Source organism: Sarcophilus harrisii, chromosome 6, assembly GCF_902635505.1.
Source record: "Sarcophilus harrisii chromosome 6, mSarHar1.11, whole genome shotgun sequence".
In the NCBI taxonomy this organism is placed as follows: Eukaryota; Metazoa; Chordata; class Mammalia; order Dasyuromorphia; family Dasyuridae; genus Sarcophilus; species Sarcophilus harrisii.
In genome coordinates, this window is record NC_045431.1 from 234,066,596 (window position 1) to 234,081,365 (window position 14,770).

General features: G+C 63.2%; 1 protein-coding gene across 2 annotated transcripts; it reads left to right on the top strand.

The window, feature by feature from the left end:
* The first annotated feature begins 449 nt into the window (after positions 1 to 449).
* On the top strand, positions 450 to 13,625 carry B4GALNT4 (beta-1,4-N-acetyl-galactosaminyltransferase 4). Of its 2 annotated transcripts, none has more exons than XM_031942509.1 (20): positions 450 to 1,033; positions 3,509 to 3,624; positions 3,705 to 3,797; positions 3,898 to 3,993; positions 4,307 to 4,397; positions 4,504 to 4,604; positions 5,337 to 5,404; positions 5,657 to 5,735; positions 5,836 to 5,902; positions 5,987 to 6,124; positions 6,210 to 6,319; positions 6,408 to 6,508; positions 6,902 to 6,996; positions 7,074 to 8,025; positions 10,918 to 11,240; positions 11,337 to 11,490; positions 11,636 to 11,708; positions 11,834 to 11,987; positions 12,177 to 12,303; positions 12,788 to 13,625. In XM_031942509.1, the coding sequence occupies exons 1-20, from the start codon at positions 877 to 879 to the stop codon at positions 12,900 to 12,902; spliced, it is 3,210 nt and encodes a 1,069-aa protein (XP_031798369.1). In that variant the 5' UTR covers positions 450 to 876; the 3' UTR covers positions 12,903 to 13,625. The 2 variants fall into 2 exon arrangements, with proteins under 2 accessions (XP_031798369.1, XP_031798370.1); XM_031942510.1 differs by lacking the exon at positions 450 to 1,033 and adding an exon at positions 2,309 to 3,087.
* Positions 13,626 to 14,770: the final 1,145 nt, after the last annotated feature.

The following is a 14,770-nucleotide window of genomic DNA, read 5'->3' on the forward strand; positions in this document are numbered from 1 at the left end:
TGGAGATGAACGCTAGGTGCAGCCTAACCCCAGCAGGCTCCGCCTTCGCTAGCCGTCTATTGGTTAGCCCGGAGAAAGTGACCGATGATTGGCCTGTTGCCGGCGGCCGGTCCGCGTCCCGTTTCACGGTGGGTAGCATCGCAGCGCGGCCGCCGCTGCTGCTGCCGCTGCTGCAGCTGCTCTCGGTCCAGCTCCCGCCGCGGCTCCCGCCGCGAGAAAGCAGCTGGGGCCCCCGGGACTAAGGGTGCGGAGCCGGGCCCGCCTGGGAAGCCCCATCCCAGGGCGCTCCGAAGAACAAAGGCGGACAGAGAGGAGGAGGAGGAGGAGGAAGAGGAGGGGGAAGGGAGGAAAGGAGGGGGACAAGGAGGAGGAGAAAGAGGGGGAGAAGGAACCGGAGGAAAGAGAAAGAAGGGGAGAAGGAGGAGGAGGAAGAAGAGGTGGGAGGGGGAGGAGGAGGAAGAAGAGGCGGGAGAAAGAGGAGGAGGAGGAGGAGGGGGTCATGCGCTGGCCCGGAGCCCCGGCCCCCTGGCCAATGCACGAAGCCCGGAGCCCGGGCGGTGGGCGCTGAAGTGGGTCCGGGCCTGGCTGTCCCTGGAGTGAAAGAAAGGACAGAGGGAGTGCCGGCCCTGCCCAATCCATCCCTGCCCGGCCGGCTTATTCGGGCTCTGCCCGGCCCATCCGGGCCCTGCCCAGCCTGGTCCATTCCAGCCCTGCCCGCTCCTTCCCTGCCCAGGGCTCGGGGAGCATGAGGCTGGTGGTGCCCGGGGACCGAGGCAGCTAGGGACAGCGGGACCAGGAGGAAGGAAAGGCAGCGGGGAGGGCGGGCAGGCAGGCCCGGGGAGCTCTGGCCGGGCCGGCTGGGACCCACCCCTGACCATGCTGCGCTTCCCAGTGAAGAAACTTCGCAAGCAGTTCCGCCTGCTGCTGCTGCTGGTGCTGCTCACCTGCGCGGCATGGCTCACCTACCTGCACCTGAGCCTCGTGCGCCAGGGCAGAGCCCTTCGGCTGCGCTTCAGCGGAGGCTCCGGCCCAGGTAGGCTCCCACCCAGGGAGGCTCCCCCGGCTGCCTCCCTTTCTCCTCCACACAGCCCTGGGACCTTTGGGAGGGAACAGCTGGGTCACGCCCGCTGAGAGCATAACCTCTGGAGGCCTCTGGCCAGGAAAGACCCCCTCAGTGGGGTCCTGGGTGGGAGGATCTCATACCCCATTAGGACTAGGCAAGAAATGGGGAAAGGTTATTCAGAGGCAGGCCAGTGTGAGGACAGGGAAGATTCCACTGGAGCCTGTTGCAGAGTGGCCTGGCCACCAGACCAACGGGGCAGTCAGGGGCCTTTTCAGTTTGGCCTTCTCCGTGGGGGGGGGGGGGGGGGGGGGAGAGACAGGTGACCGGTCTTCCAGACAAAGTTGCACTGGGATTCCCAATCCCCGAAACCTCCATCCTCTGTCCTCCACTCAGCAAAGGCACAGTCCTGGCCATTGGCCCTGCCTTGCTTCAAGACCACCCGTGGCTCCCTGCTTCCCACTCTCCAGCCAAGGACACTGGCCTGTCCGAGCTCCAGCCTTGGTCTCTCACTCCCCCTGCGCCCACGTGTCAGCCCTGGCTTTTGTGGCTCGTCCCTTGGTTCTGGGGAAAAGGGGCCTGGCCCTTTCATCAGAAGGTGCTCCAAAGTACCGGTACCTCCTGATGGGGCCGGCGCCCCCTGGGTCCAATAGGGCTATTGATGGGGGGCAGGACAAGGACCCGGATTCCGTCCCGCATCCTAAAGTTTGTCCTCTGGGTTGGGTGTCGGGGGTCCCAAACCTAGGGTGTGCCAGCGCACCTGGGAGTCAGCATCCTCCCGCGGCATCTTATCTCCTTGGGGTTGTGTGCTGGAAACTGAGGCTCCGCATCCCGTGAGGGCAGGGCCAGGGGCAGGGGGTTACAGTGGAGGGACTCCCAGAACGGGAAGGGATTCCGCGGAAGGATCTAGGACCTTGTCCACTCAGGTTCCAGAGCCATTCCTCCTCCATCGCCCCCTGCTCAGATTGCCTGCCAGAGGCTGGGGCTGCACGTGTCCCCTCCCTCCCCTCCCCCCCCCAGGAGTTCCCTACTAGCACCCATCCCTGCCCCAAGGTCTTCCAGGCTGGGACTGTTCACACAGAATGTCACCAGAGGGAGTCTAGCCAAGCTGGAACAGGAGCTGCTCTGTTAGGGATAGGGTTAGCGCTAGGCCCCGGGCAGGGGCGGGGGAGCATTCTGTGAGCACAGGCCTGGGGAAAGTGAGCAGTTGAGACCTGCAAGGGGGGGGGCGGGGGGGGGGGGGGGGGGGGGAGAGGATTAAGGTGCAAGAGTGTGAAGCTGCCTCAAGCCAGTGGCCATAGGGAGCCACAGAAGGTTGGAGGAGAGCGCTCTGCTTTAGGAAGAGAATTTTGGTGGCTGATGGACTGAAGAGGATGAGAAAGTGCAGGTGACCGGAGCAGGGGACAGCGAGCCGGGGACAGCCTCTGACCAGAGGGCCTCGAAGGGTTTTTCCCCTTCCCCAGAGGGAAAGCCATCACTCCCACCCCCACCCCCCTTTCTCTAGCAGGGAACCTGGCTCCATGGGAGGTCACAGCCCCTGGGGTAAAGGGAGGAGGCGGTATTAGAGCAAGAGTCTCCCCATATGGGGAAGTGGAAACCTCAGCATCCGCTCCTGACTCTCCCGGAAACCAAGCCCGGGTGTGCAAAATGGGAGCGCCAGAGCCCGGCAGCTCCTTCCATCCCCCACGGACCTCCCATCCCCATCGGGCCATGGAAGGGACGCACTGGCCGCTGGCCCTGGAGCGGGGGTTGAGGGGTGTAGAGGAAGGAGAGGCATCTGCCGGGGGCTTTGAATGCCAGGATTAGGAGTTTGTATTTTGGCCTGCGGGACCCAGGGAGGATACGAGTGCACCTTAGCTCGGTTCTGAGCTCACTGTAGGAGAGAGGTGCCCCCCCCCAGAAGAGAAGCTGGAGCCTCCCCTTGGGGGAGCTTGGAGGCAGTTTCCCCAGTCTACAGAGGGGAGCCGGCAGACAGCCTCACTTGCTGGGAGGTCACTCCTTTGGCCAGCCCGGCCAGCTCATGGCAGGTGGGGGGGGCGCCCAGTTGGAGGGTCCAGGTTTAGCCCCGAGGGTCCAAGGAGCAGTTAGCCTAATGGGGCCCGGCAGCCCATCCCGGCCTTCAGAGGGGCACCCTGCTGGCCCGTCCACACTAGCTAGCCATCCACTCGAGCTAACCCTGGGACGCAGGAAGCTTCCTTCTTGGGCTGTGAGCCCTAGGCCCATGCTTTGCAGGTTGCCCCCAGCGGCCTGCCTGGGTGAACCCGGGACAGCGCAGGCACCTCTCCCCTCCTTCTCCACCAGCCTGCTCCCTGACAGGACAGCTCCATGCTGGGGAGATTGGAAGCGGGCCCTGGCTTAGGTGGGAGGCCGCTGGGGCAGGGGACACCCAGGGAGCCTCATTTTGGAGGGAGGGCCCTGCGACTTTTCCCCCACATGCTGCCCATGCAGATGGAGAAAAGCTGAGTGAGGTCACGGACGCCGGGAAAGGGGCGGGAGGATCCCAGGTCGTGTCCCCCCCCAAGAGGGTGGAAGACTCCAGCGAGAGCCGTGAGGAGGAGCAGCTGGTAAGGGTCCCCCCGAGGCGGGCACCCCACGCTCTCCCACCCCTGTGCTCTCCACACCTGAGTCATGCTTTCTCCTGCAGGCCGACGGGCGGGAGCTGAACACCTTCCCTGGCCAGGGCGGACGGCCATCCCCGCTGAACCTCACCCGCCAGGTCCCCCCGTGGCAGGAGGAGGTGAGTGCCCGGGGGTAGCGAGGGCTTGTGGGGGTTTCTGCGCTGGCCGGCCAGGCCCCCGCCACAGGGTCATAGGGAAACGGGTCTCTTGCACACACAGTACAGGGGGAAGGTCAACCTGCACGTGTTTGAGGACTGGTGTGGCGGCACCGTGGGGAGCCTGAGGAGGAACCTTCATTTCCCACTGTTTCCCCATGTGAGTGTGCCCCTGGCGGGGCAGAGGAGGGGCAGCGGGCAGGGGAGCCCGGGGACCTGGGGGAGCTGAGGGCCACAGTCAAAGGGGAAGAGAGAATTGGAGGGGGAGACCAGGAGCCAAGGAGATATCAGGGTGGCTGTGGATGGAGCTTGGAGGGATCGGGGGATGCTGGGAGGCTCTGGGAGGCCCAGGGGACATTAGGTAGGGGGTGAAGGGAAAGGAGGATCAGGGGTCCTAGACATCAGAAGGGCCACGTGGCTGGAGAGGGTCCTGGGGTCAGGAGGTCACCGGCCGCCCCGTCGTCCCTGCCCAGAGCCGCACGACAGTGAAGAAACTGGCCGTGTCGCCCAAGTGGAAGAATTATGGCCTGCGCATCTTTGGCTACATCCACCCCAGCAGAGACGGTATAGGGGCAGGGCCAGGGGAGGGGGGTACAGGGGGAAGGCCACAGGATGCCCGGTGAGGGGCTCCACCGTGATGCTAGAGCTTGGGCCCCTGCCTGGTCCCTAGGTGATGTCCAGTTCTCCGTGGCCTCCGACGATAACTCAGAGTTTTGGCTGAGTCCCGATGAAAGCCCAGCAGGTGCTCAGCTGGTGGCCTACGTAGGCAAGGTACGCCTGGGACTCCCCGCCAGGGCTGGGGGTCTCCAGTGATGGGCCCAGGGCTCTCTGCTTAGCCCACTTCTCAGCCAGAAGCAGAGATAGCTGGGGCGGGGTAGCCGACCCCAAGGCAGAGACCACCCCTGAGGAGAAGTTGGGCCTGGAGCAGTAAGGGGGGCTGGCGTGAGGAAAACCGGGCCCAGGAGGCCCAGGTCCGGCCCTGTACCCGCAGGCCCCGTGCTCAGCCAACGCCTGGATCCAAGGGGCCTTCGAGACCCTCCCGGGAGAGCCCCAGGTGTTGGAAGAGAGGGAACAACCATTTTCTCCAGGCCAGGATGGGAAGGGTCCAAGGCCCAAGAGCCAGGTTCTAGGGGAAAGGGCTCCTTCAGCCCAGAGCTTCAACCCAATGGCTAGGGGCTGCAGGGAGGACCCTCAGGGAGGGAGGCTCGTGCCCACAGGGGAACGGGCAGACTCAGGAGCCAGGTCAGGGAGGACAAGAGGGCCGGGGAAGGCAAGAGGGGAGGGTAAGAGGGCCCCACCGACTCCAGTTATGAGGAGGGAGGGAGCTCCTGAGGCTAGAGGGTCCCAAACAGTGGCCAGTGACTTCCTGTCAAGGCCACAGCAAGCCACAAGCTGGGTGGGGAGGGGCCCTCCTGGAGCTGTCTCAGGGTCTCCCTCCACCTCCAGGCTACTTATGTGACAAGGGGCCCACGTCACGCGCTCCCCTCATATTCCTCACTCTAGACTGGCTCCGAGTGGACAGCGCCCGGGGAATTCACCAAGTTCAGTTCCCAGGTGTCCAAGCCCAAGCGGTGAGAGCTCGGTGGGCTCCCCAGGGATCCCGGCCATAGCCCCCCGAGCCCAGACATGGTGGGGGACCCCTCGCCCTCGCATCTGAGGGTTCAAGCCCCAGGGATTCTTCCTAAATGAATACACCCCAGGCCCCCTTTGGGGAGGCAGGACCCCCAGTGTCTCCTTCCCCCTCTCCCCGCCTTGGGAAGCAAGCCCCCCCTCTCCCCAGTCCCCCCCCCCCCCGCCAGCGCCCCTCTGGTTCTCTCCCCCAGACTCTCCTCTTCCCGACGCTATTACTTTGAGCTGCTGCACAAGCAGGATGACCGGGGATCTGACCACGTGGAAGTGGGGGTGAGTCCTGAACCCTCAGATTGGGGCTGGAGCAGGGAAGCCCCGGGCCCCCCCCCCGAGCTCCCCCCTCACCTCTAACGTGTCCTCCCTCCCTCCCCAGTGGCGAGTGTTCCTGCCCGGCCTGAAGTTCGAGGTCATCGGCTCCTCCCACATCTCCCTCTACACAGGTGTGAGAGGTCAAGGGGCAGAGGGGCCCATCCGAGGGCAGGCCCCTGGGAGGAGGAGACTTCAGTGGTCCTCTCTCCCCCCAGATGAGTCATCCCTGAAGATGGATCACGTGACCCACATCCCCCAGTCCCTGGCCAGCCATGTGGCCAAGCTGGGGCCTCAGCCCAAGGAGCTCGGGGTGGACATGCTGAGGCCGGATGCCCGGGACACCTTTTTCCTCAGTGAGGGGGGGGGGACGGGCTGGAGGGGCCAGGGGACGATGGCTGGGGCAGGTCACCGACCCTCCCCCTTCCCTCCCGCCCCCAGCACCCAGGCTGGAGCCGTCCCGTCTGGAGAACGTGCTGGTGCCCTGCGCTTACGCCCCCACCTACGTGGTCAAGGACTTCCCCATCGCCCGCTACCAGGGCCTGCAGTTCGTAAGTGACCTCTGCCCCGCCCCGAGATTCCCAAAGGAGGTCCTGCCTCTAACCTGTGACCTCTAACCTTTGTGACCCTTGCCTCCAGGTCTACCTCTCCTTTGTGTACCCCAATGACTTCACGCGACTCACACATATGGAAACTAGTAACAAGTGCTTCTACCGGGAGTCCCCGCTGTACCTGGAGAGGTGGCGCCCATGGGGCCCGAGCAGGGCTGGGGGGCAGAGGGGGCAGTGCCCATGGGGCCAAGGGGGAGGGGGCAGAGGGGGCAGTGTCCATGGGCCCTGAACAGGGCTGGGGGGAGGGGGACAGTGCCCATGGGGCTGGGGGCAGAAGGGCAGTGCCCACAGGGCCAGGGGGAAGGGGATAGTACCCATGGGGCTCAAGCAGGGCTGGGGGGCAGAGGGGGCAGTGCCCATGGGCCCTGAGCAGGGCTGGGGGGGAAGGGGATAGTGCCCATGGGGCTCAAGCAGGGCTGGGGGGCAGAGAGGGCAGTGCCCAGGTCCTGCCAGAATTGCTTACCTCAAGTGGCCAGGGGAGGAGAGGAGGCGTTTCTTAGTCCAGCCTCCCCGCCTCCCCAGGTTTGGGTTTTACAAATACATGAAGATGGACGATGAAGACGACGGGGACGAGGAGGGGGTCGGGCGTGGAGCTTTCCTGTTCCTCGACCCAGACAGTGAGTGTCCCCGGCCAGAGCCCCCCGACTTCCCCCGCCCACAGGCAGTTCCTTGAGCAGCCGTCCCTTCTCCCCAGGTTTCTTGGAGGAGGAAGAGGAGGAAGAGGAAGCAGACAGCCCAGAGCCCACAGGAGCCCAGCCCTCCCCCAGCAGGACCACCTCTCCCCCCTGGGGCACTCAGGACCCCCAAGGGACCAAGGACAGCAGCCCTGACCCCCGTCCAAGGCGGGAGCCCCGGCTCACCCGCGCCCTCAGCTGGGCCCAGCCGGCTTCAGCCACCCCCCAGGGTCCCGAGGGAGCCCTGGCCACCGCCTTCTTCCTGGGGCGGGCACCGCCCCCCAGGGCTCCCGCCCCACGGTCCCCAAAGAAGCCAGAGAAAGTGTACGTGACGAGGGTGCACCGCGGGCAGCACCGGCCCCCCCGGACGCGGCCCCCACGGCCCCGGCCCTGGCTCGCCCGCGGCCCCTGGCAGCCCCCATTGCCTGGCATTTTCCTCTACCCCCGGCCCCTTCAGAGAGTGCACCTGCGGGCGCCTCGCCGGCCTCCAGGGCATCGAGTTCCCACGGTCGGCGCCTCCCCGGACCGGCCCCCAGAGCCCCGGAATTCCCTTAGGAGGACCTCCAGAGGCAGCCTCACTCAGGGGGCCCTGGACCCGACCACCGGGCTCCCCGGCCCAGCCTCCAACACCTCCTCGGAGCCCGTCACCTCCTTCCTTCACGTGTCCGAGGTGGCGCAGGCCGGGCCTCCGGGGGGGAAGCTTGGGGTGGAGGGAGCGGAGGCCGGTCCAGAGGAGACTGCCACGTCCCGGGACAGCGAGGAAGAGGAGGCGGCCCCACCCCGGGGCTCCTGGCCGGAGGAGGCCATCAACTGGCAGCGCACGTTCAGCGTGGGGGCCATGGACTTCGAGCTGCTGCGCTCGGACTGGAACGACCTTCGGTGCAACGTGTCTGGGAACCTGCAGCTGCCCGAGGCTGAGGCTGTGGATATTGTGGCCCAGTACATGGAGCGGCTGAACAGCCTGCACGAGGGGTACCTGGGGGCCGCCTGGAGTGGGGGGGGGGTGTCACTCACTAGGAGCCAGGGGAGAGCATGGGCTGGTCCAGCTGGAGCCCCCCACCCGCCCCCACAGTCCTGGCAGCCCATCCCTGGCTCTGGGGGTCCTGCCTAGGACCCCCTGTTGAGGAGGGGCTGCCTAGGGCAGGGACTCCCAAGGGAGACTGAGTCTGCATGCAACAGGAGGGGGAAGGGAAGTGGGGCAGAGCCTCCAGCCCCCTGGCAAGTCCTCACAGCAGGGCCCAAGGAGCAGGGGGGCACCGGCTGCAGGCGGGTGCTGGCAACGCTGAGCAAGCCCCCCTGGGTCAGGCCCACCAGGAGCCCCTGGGCCATAGCTCACCAGGGACAGAGGAAGGGAAGGGGAAAGGTCATGGGTGGGGTCTGGGAGGGGGCCCAGGAGAGGTAACAGGGAACTAGGAAGCAGGTGGGAGGAGCGAAGGTGTTCCAGAGATGAGGGATGACCAGAGATAAAGATGGAGCATCCTCTTCAAGACTAGTCCATCAGCATTGATTGAGCACCTACTATATGCCAGGCCCTTAGAATGGAAAGCCAGAGCAACTGGATGACAGAGTTGGGGGCGGGGGGGGGGAGGATTGAGTACAAGAAGGCTGGAAATGGAAAGAGCAGTAAAGGTCTGGAAACTGAGCTTTGTTGGGAGGTAAGGGGGAGGCACTAGGGTCCGGGGAGGAAGGGAGGCAGAATGTCTACAGCGGAGAGGGCTGGCTCAGAGTGAGGCTGGGCGTGGGGCCGGAAGCAAGGAGGCCAGTCAGAGCCCCCTCCAAGAAGGGTTGGGGACACGGTGGGTGAGCTCAGGGCAGAGCTGGGCCAGGGAACAGGGACAGAGGAAGCAGCCTTTGGGGGGAGGCTGGCTCTCTAGGGAACTGATGGGCAGCACTGGTCATGGCAGGGGGGTGGGAAGGACAGGAAAGGAGATGGGGAGGGGGGTATCTGATTGTCAAAGAGTGGATGGCACTGGGGGGGAGCTCTAGCCAGGGCCCTGTGGGCCACCTGTAATTGGTGGGCACGACCTGGCCCAGTGGTGGCGGGGGGAGAGACCCAGAAACAGGGAAGGTGAGCCTCTGAGTCCAGGAGGAGGCAGCCAGTCTCTCCCAGGAGGCCCCTTCCCGGTGGCTGGCCCCCTCCCGCCTCTGCAAATGGAACTGGTCCAGCTCCCTTGGCTTCCCGGACAAGGGGAGGTCAAAGTAAGAGATCCTCAGAGGAGGTTAAGGAGGGGGTTTGTCAGAGCCGTAGTCGGGGGGCACCCCCAGGGCCGCTATTGGGGGTCACCGCCAAGGCCGCTGTAGTGGGGGGCACCCCCAGGGCTTCTCTAGATCCAGCACCTCCTTTCTCTCCCAGAGAGGCTGGCTCACGGCCCTGCTCCATCCAGGCTCTGGGGCACTAGGAGTGCCCTCCTCTTCCATCTTCTCCAGCCCCCCCGCCCCCGTCCCTCAGTCCCCTCCTGTTGTTGTCCAGCATCCCTGGGAGAACTGCCCCCATTTTCCTCTCAATGACCTCTGACCTCCTCACCCACTGAAATCCCTGCTGCCCACTCCCAAGGCCCCTTCTCCATCCCTGGGCTTTCTTTGCCCTCTGCCGGGATGCCATCCCTCCTGCAACATTGGGCCTGGAGCCTGGGAGTTCAAACTGAGCCCTCGACACTCCAGGCAACTCTTTTAGCCTCAGTTTCTTCGACTGCACAATGGAATTAATAGCATCTGCCCCCCAGACTGGTTGAGAGGAACAAATGAAACCCAAGGAGCACTTTAGCACTTCTCTCTTGCCCCTCTCCTCTCACTTTTTGGGACTCTCCCTTGGTCCTCCTACTGGGGCCTTCTTTGCTGGATCTACCTCCAGGCAGCGCCCAATAACCATGGGTGGCCCCGGACTTTCTCCTTCTTCCCTTCTCCCTCCTTACCACCCCCTTGGTGCCCTTTTCGGTTCCTGTGGTCTTGGTTCCCATCTTTCTGCTGAGCATTCCCAGACTTCCTTTTTCAGCCCTAACCTCTCTCATCTCCGGCTGCCCCATGCCCCTCAGGTCACCACATCCCCGCCTGAGCTCATCCTTCCCTCCACCCCGGACCCTTCCCTTCTTCCAGACTCAAGCTCACCCTCCACCCCTCCCTCTCTCATCTCTGGGACCCCATCAGTCAAGGCCTCCGGATTTCACCTTGGGGCCCTCCTGGGTCTCACGCAGGTCTCCTTTCCTGCAGCTGCGCCCCCATGCTGGCGCAGGCCCCTCACCTCCAGCGTGGACTATTATTGCGGTAGCAGCCAAGGTCGGGTTCTGCTCTAACCTCCCCTCCACTCATTGCCCCTTCCACGAAGCTGGCCACGTGGTCTCCCTCCCGTGGCACACACACACCCCATTACTAAGTTGCTGTGGTTCTCCTGGATGAATCCACTAGAAAATCCTGGGTCACAGTGAGAGCACCCTTCGCCTCCACTGACCCTGCTCCCCCTTTTACTGCTCTCAGCCCCAGCATTTTCTCTGGCTGTCCCCCACTGTCCCCCCTCCTGGCCTCCTCTGAGTCCCAACTGAAACCTCCCCTTTTACACAGAGGAGGCTCTTGCCGCCCCGCTAGTTTTCTCTCTGCTAAGTAGCTTCCCTGCGGCCACCGGGCTAGAGTTTGGTTCTAAGGAGCGCTTTGCTTGTGCGTCTCCCATTCCAAGGCAGGCAGAAAGAGACCCGGGGCTCCGGCGCGAGATGGGGAGGGGGCTCCGACGCGAGAGGGGGCGGGGCTCCGGCGAAAAGAGGTCGCGGGGAATTGCCCACGGGCGACCCAAGATGGGGCCGGAGCCGCTGGCCGGGGCGAGAGAGGGGCACCGGGAGCCCCGAGCCCCCGTGACCGCGCCCCCTTCACCTTCAGGCGCTTCTCGCTGCTGCGCATCGTAAACGTAGAGAAGCGCCGGGACTCGGCCCGAGGCAGCCGCTACCTGCTCGAGCTGGAGCTGCAGGAGCGCGGCGGGCACGGCCGGCTGCGGCTATCCGAGTACGTCTTCCTGCGGCTACCGCGGACGCGGGCCGGGGCTGACGGGGAAGACGAGACCGAGGTGGACGGCGACGGCGACAACGGGGCGGCCCCGGCCCGGACCCCGTCCGAGCCGCCGAGTCGTGCCCCCGAACCCCTCCTCTGCCGGCCAGTGCGCCTGGCCTGGCGCCAGGACGTCATGGTTCACTTCGTGGTGCCAGGTACGGGGCGCTGGAGAGCAGGGGCCGAGGTGGGGCGCGCTGTGGCGGGCGAAGGGCTGGGCCCAGCTGAGTCCCGGCCGCCCGCTCTGTCCCCAGTGAAGAACCAGGCGCGCTGGGTGACCCGCTTCCTCTGGGACATGGCTTCGCTGCACGCGCTCACGGGCGACACGCGCTTCAGTGTAGTCCTGGTGGACTTCGACAGCGACGACATGGACGTGGAGCGGGCGCTGCGGGCGGCGCGACTGCCCAGGTAACGCACACCTGGGGCCCCTCTTAGCGTCCTCTCAGCTGGAGCCCGTGCCCCGCCCTCAGACTCCGCCCTGGCCCGTGCCCCTCCCCGAGGCTCCGGAGTCCCGCCCCAACACTCTCCACAGCCCTAACCCACCTCCCACCAGGTACCAGTACTTGAAGCGCACCGGGAACTTCGAGCGGGCCTCGGGGCTCCAGGCGGGCGTGGACGCCATCGAGGTGACCCGCGGCGGGGCGCGCGGACGGGGGAGGGGCGGGGCGGGCCGCGCGGGCTCGGCGGGGCTCGGCGGGTGGAGCTCGCGAGGGCCCGGTCCGGCGGCGGGCCAACCCTCGCCGTGTCGCAGGATGGCAGCAGCATCGTGTTCCTGTGTGACCTGCACATTCACTTTCCCCTCAACATCCTGGACGGGATCCGCAAACACTGCGTGGAGGGAAAGCTCGCCTTCGCCCCTGTGGTCATGCGGCTCGGCTGCGGGAGCTCTCCTGTAGACCCCCATGGTAGTCCCCCGGTCGTCGGGCAGGGAAACGACCCCAGGAGGGACCCCAAACCTCCCCCCCCCCGCCGCCTTCCTGAAGCGTGGTCGTTTCCTTCCCACCTGAACAGAACCCAAAGGTGAGGGGCGGGAGGCGGGAGCGGGGCAGATCCTGGGGTCCCAGATGCCCCCTTTGTCCTCCCTCTGCTCTCAGGCTACTGGGAGGTGAATGGTTTCGGGCTTTTCGGGATCTACAAGTCAGACTTCGACCGAGTCGGGGGTATGAATACGGAGGAATTCCGGGACCGCTGGGGCGGCGAGGATTGGGAGCTACTGGACAGGTGTCTGACTTCCCCTTCCCCCCATTTCCCCCTGTGTCCAGTGCCCAGCTACACGCTGGGAGACAAAGGCAGAAGTCAGTCCCTGCCCTCAGGGACCTTATAATTTAACACAGAGCTAACTTATATTCAAACTATAAACCAGATAAATTGTAGGCTTGGGGAAGGTGACTCCCAGAATAAAGTGGGCTTGGGGAGGGCTTCCTGTAGAAGATGGGGTTTGGGAGCAGCTGGGTGGCAGAGTGGAGAGAGCACCTGAGTTCAAATCTGGCCTCCGACACTAATTGTGTGATCCGGAAACAAATCATTTAATCCCATTGCTTACAAAAGCAAAAAGGATGGTGAGGAGGGGGAAGAGATTGATCTGGGCCTTTCAGGAAATGGAGATGAAAGAATTGGGGGGCTTTGTCCTCCTGGAAGAGCACACGCAGCCCCCTCCCCCTCGAGTGGGGTTCCTGACTCCGCTTTTTCCCGGCCTTCCTCGCAGGGTCTTGCAGGCCGGCCTGGAGGTGGAGCGCCTCCGGCTCCGGAACTTCTACCACCACTACCACTCGAAACGGGGGATGTGGGATGCCAGGAGCAAGAGGGCCCCCCGGGACTGAGCTCACCTTCTGCCGATGCCTTGGAGTCCGTGGGTGGCCTTCCAGCGCACCGTCCCCCAGCCCCTTGGAGGGGGCCGCACCATGGTGGCTGCAGGTCTTCGGACAGGACCCTCGGGGAGCTTCTTTCTCTCCGAGGGAAGGGGACTCTGGGAAAGCTCCCTCAGTTTCAGAAGAGAAACAAGCCCTGTGCCTCCTCCCTCCTCCCACTGCCCCAGAGGAGTCACCTCTGGGACTGAGAGGTACCAGAACTTGTTTCCCTTCCGAAAGGTGAACCCCCTGGATTGGAGAAGAGGATTCAACCTTGTCTTAGAGGCCCACAGGGGGAGAGGGACCAGGGTCCTGACAGAGGAGGGTGGGTCAGCCACATGACCACAGTCTGAAAGAGGGGATGGCCCCAGGGATCCCCCTTCCTGGGGCCCAGAGACATGCCATTCTGACTGAGATCAAGGCAGAAGGGGGAAGGGAGGAAAGGACAAGTCCCAGCCTTCCCTCCAGCACCCAGCCTATTGCAATGGTTGGGTCAGGGTCCCCCCAGAGTACTTGGGGAGCAGGCAGTCATTCCCAAGAACCTGATCCTGGGGCAAGTGACCAGGACCCACACTGTGCAAGATGATTTCTGTGAAATTGTGTCCTAGAGATGAAGTTTTTCACAATTCCTAACTGTTCCGTCTCTTTGAGTTTTTTATTCAAAATAAAATGAAATGTTTCATTTTTTTTTCCTGACTTGTCTACTGTGCCTGAGTCATTGACAGAGGGCCTTGCCAAGGCAGAGCCAGATCCCCCAACCTGCCTTGGGGTGTCCTGGGCAGGAGGGGCCCTGGTTCAATTGAAGGGCCAGCCTCATTCTGACTTCCAGGAGCACTCTTTCTCTCTGATCCAAAAGATGCCCTTCCTCCCCCCTCCCGCATTCTGGTTCACCTGAGATGGAGGCTTTCAGAACAGACTCAGCCTGAAGAGAAGGCTTATAGCAGAGGCCCAGGAGGACAGGTCTGATGGGCCTCAGCTTACAGGTGTCCAGCTCCCATTTCTATGCCTGGCTATGCCTTACCCCAGAAGTCCGGATCCAAGATGACTCCACTGGATCTGCTGCCCAGCATTCCTCCCTTGGACTTCGGGATAGCCTGAGCTGATCCACCGGAGGGGTCTTAGGCTCCAACCCCAGCCTGTTTCTCTCTGGCCAGAGGCTTTCACTGCCTGCCTGTCAAGATTGTTCTGCCCCTTCGCCTGGTTCCAAGTCCATATCTGGGTTTTGCTTTTTCATAGCAAGGCCTTTCCATAACCTCTATTGCAGGGGTCCTCAAACTACAGCCCGCGGGTCAGATGCAGCAGCTGAGGACCATTATCCCCCTCACCCAGGACTATGAAGTTTATTTAAAGGCCCACAAAACAAAGTTTTGTTTTTACTATAGTCCGGCCCTCCAACAGTCTGAGGGACAGTGAACTGGCCCCTATTTAAAAAGTTTGAGGACTCCTGGTATTGCTTCTGCAGATCCCTCCATGGCCAGCCCACAATGTGCCTTAGTGAGTGGGCTTGTTAGAGCATAGTTCATGGTATTTTACAGATCCACACTCCGGAGCCACTCCTCCCCAACCCCCACTGTGTCTAATTTTCATTAGTCAGAAGATGCAATTGGCTCAAAGAAAAGGCATTTACTGAAGTGATGGATTTGTATTAATATTGATAACAATAATAACTCTAAAAGGGACCATAACAGATTCATAAAGTGTCCTAACAAAACACTATCAGTGATACACAGGAGAGATTTCAAACATGTAGTCTTCAGCCATAATCTCCAGAATCAGATTAAAGTGTGATTCAGGAAAAAACCTTAAGTGAAATTTGAAAATATTTAACAATATAAAAATTC

Bases quoted from the DNA above. Each gene is read 5' to 3' on its own strand.
- B4GALNT4 (XM_031942509.1), top strand. From the start codon at position 877: ATGCTGCGCTTCCCAGTGAAGAAACTTCGCAAGCAGTTCCGCCTGCTG. The intron at 6,509-6,901 runs GTGGCGCCCATG...CCGCCTCCCCAG, and splicing joins TCCCCGCTGTACCTGGAGAG to GTTTGGGTTTTACAAATACA. The intron at 6,997-7,073 runs GTGAGTGTCCCC...CCTTCTCCCCAG, and splicing joins CCTGTTCCTCGACCCAGACA to GTTTCTTGGAGGAGGAAGAG.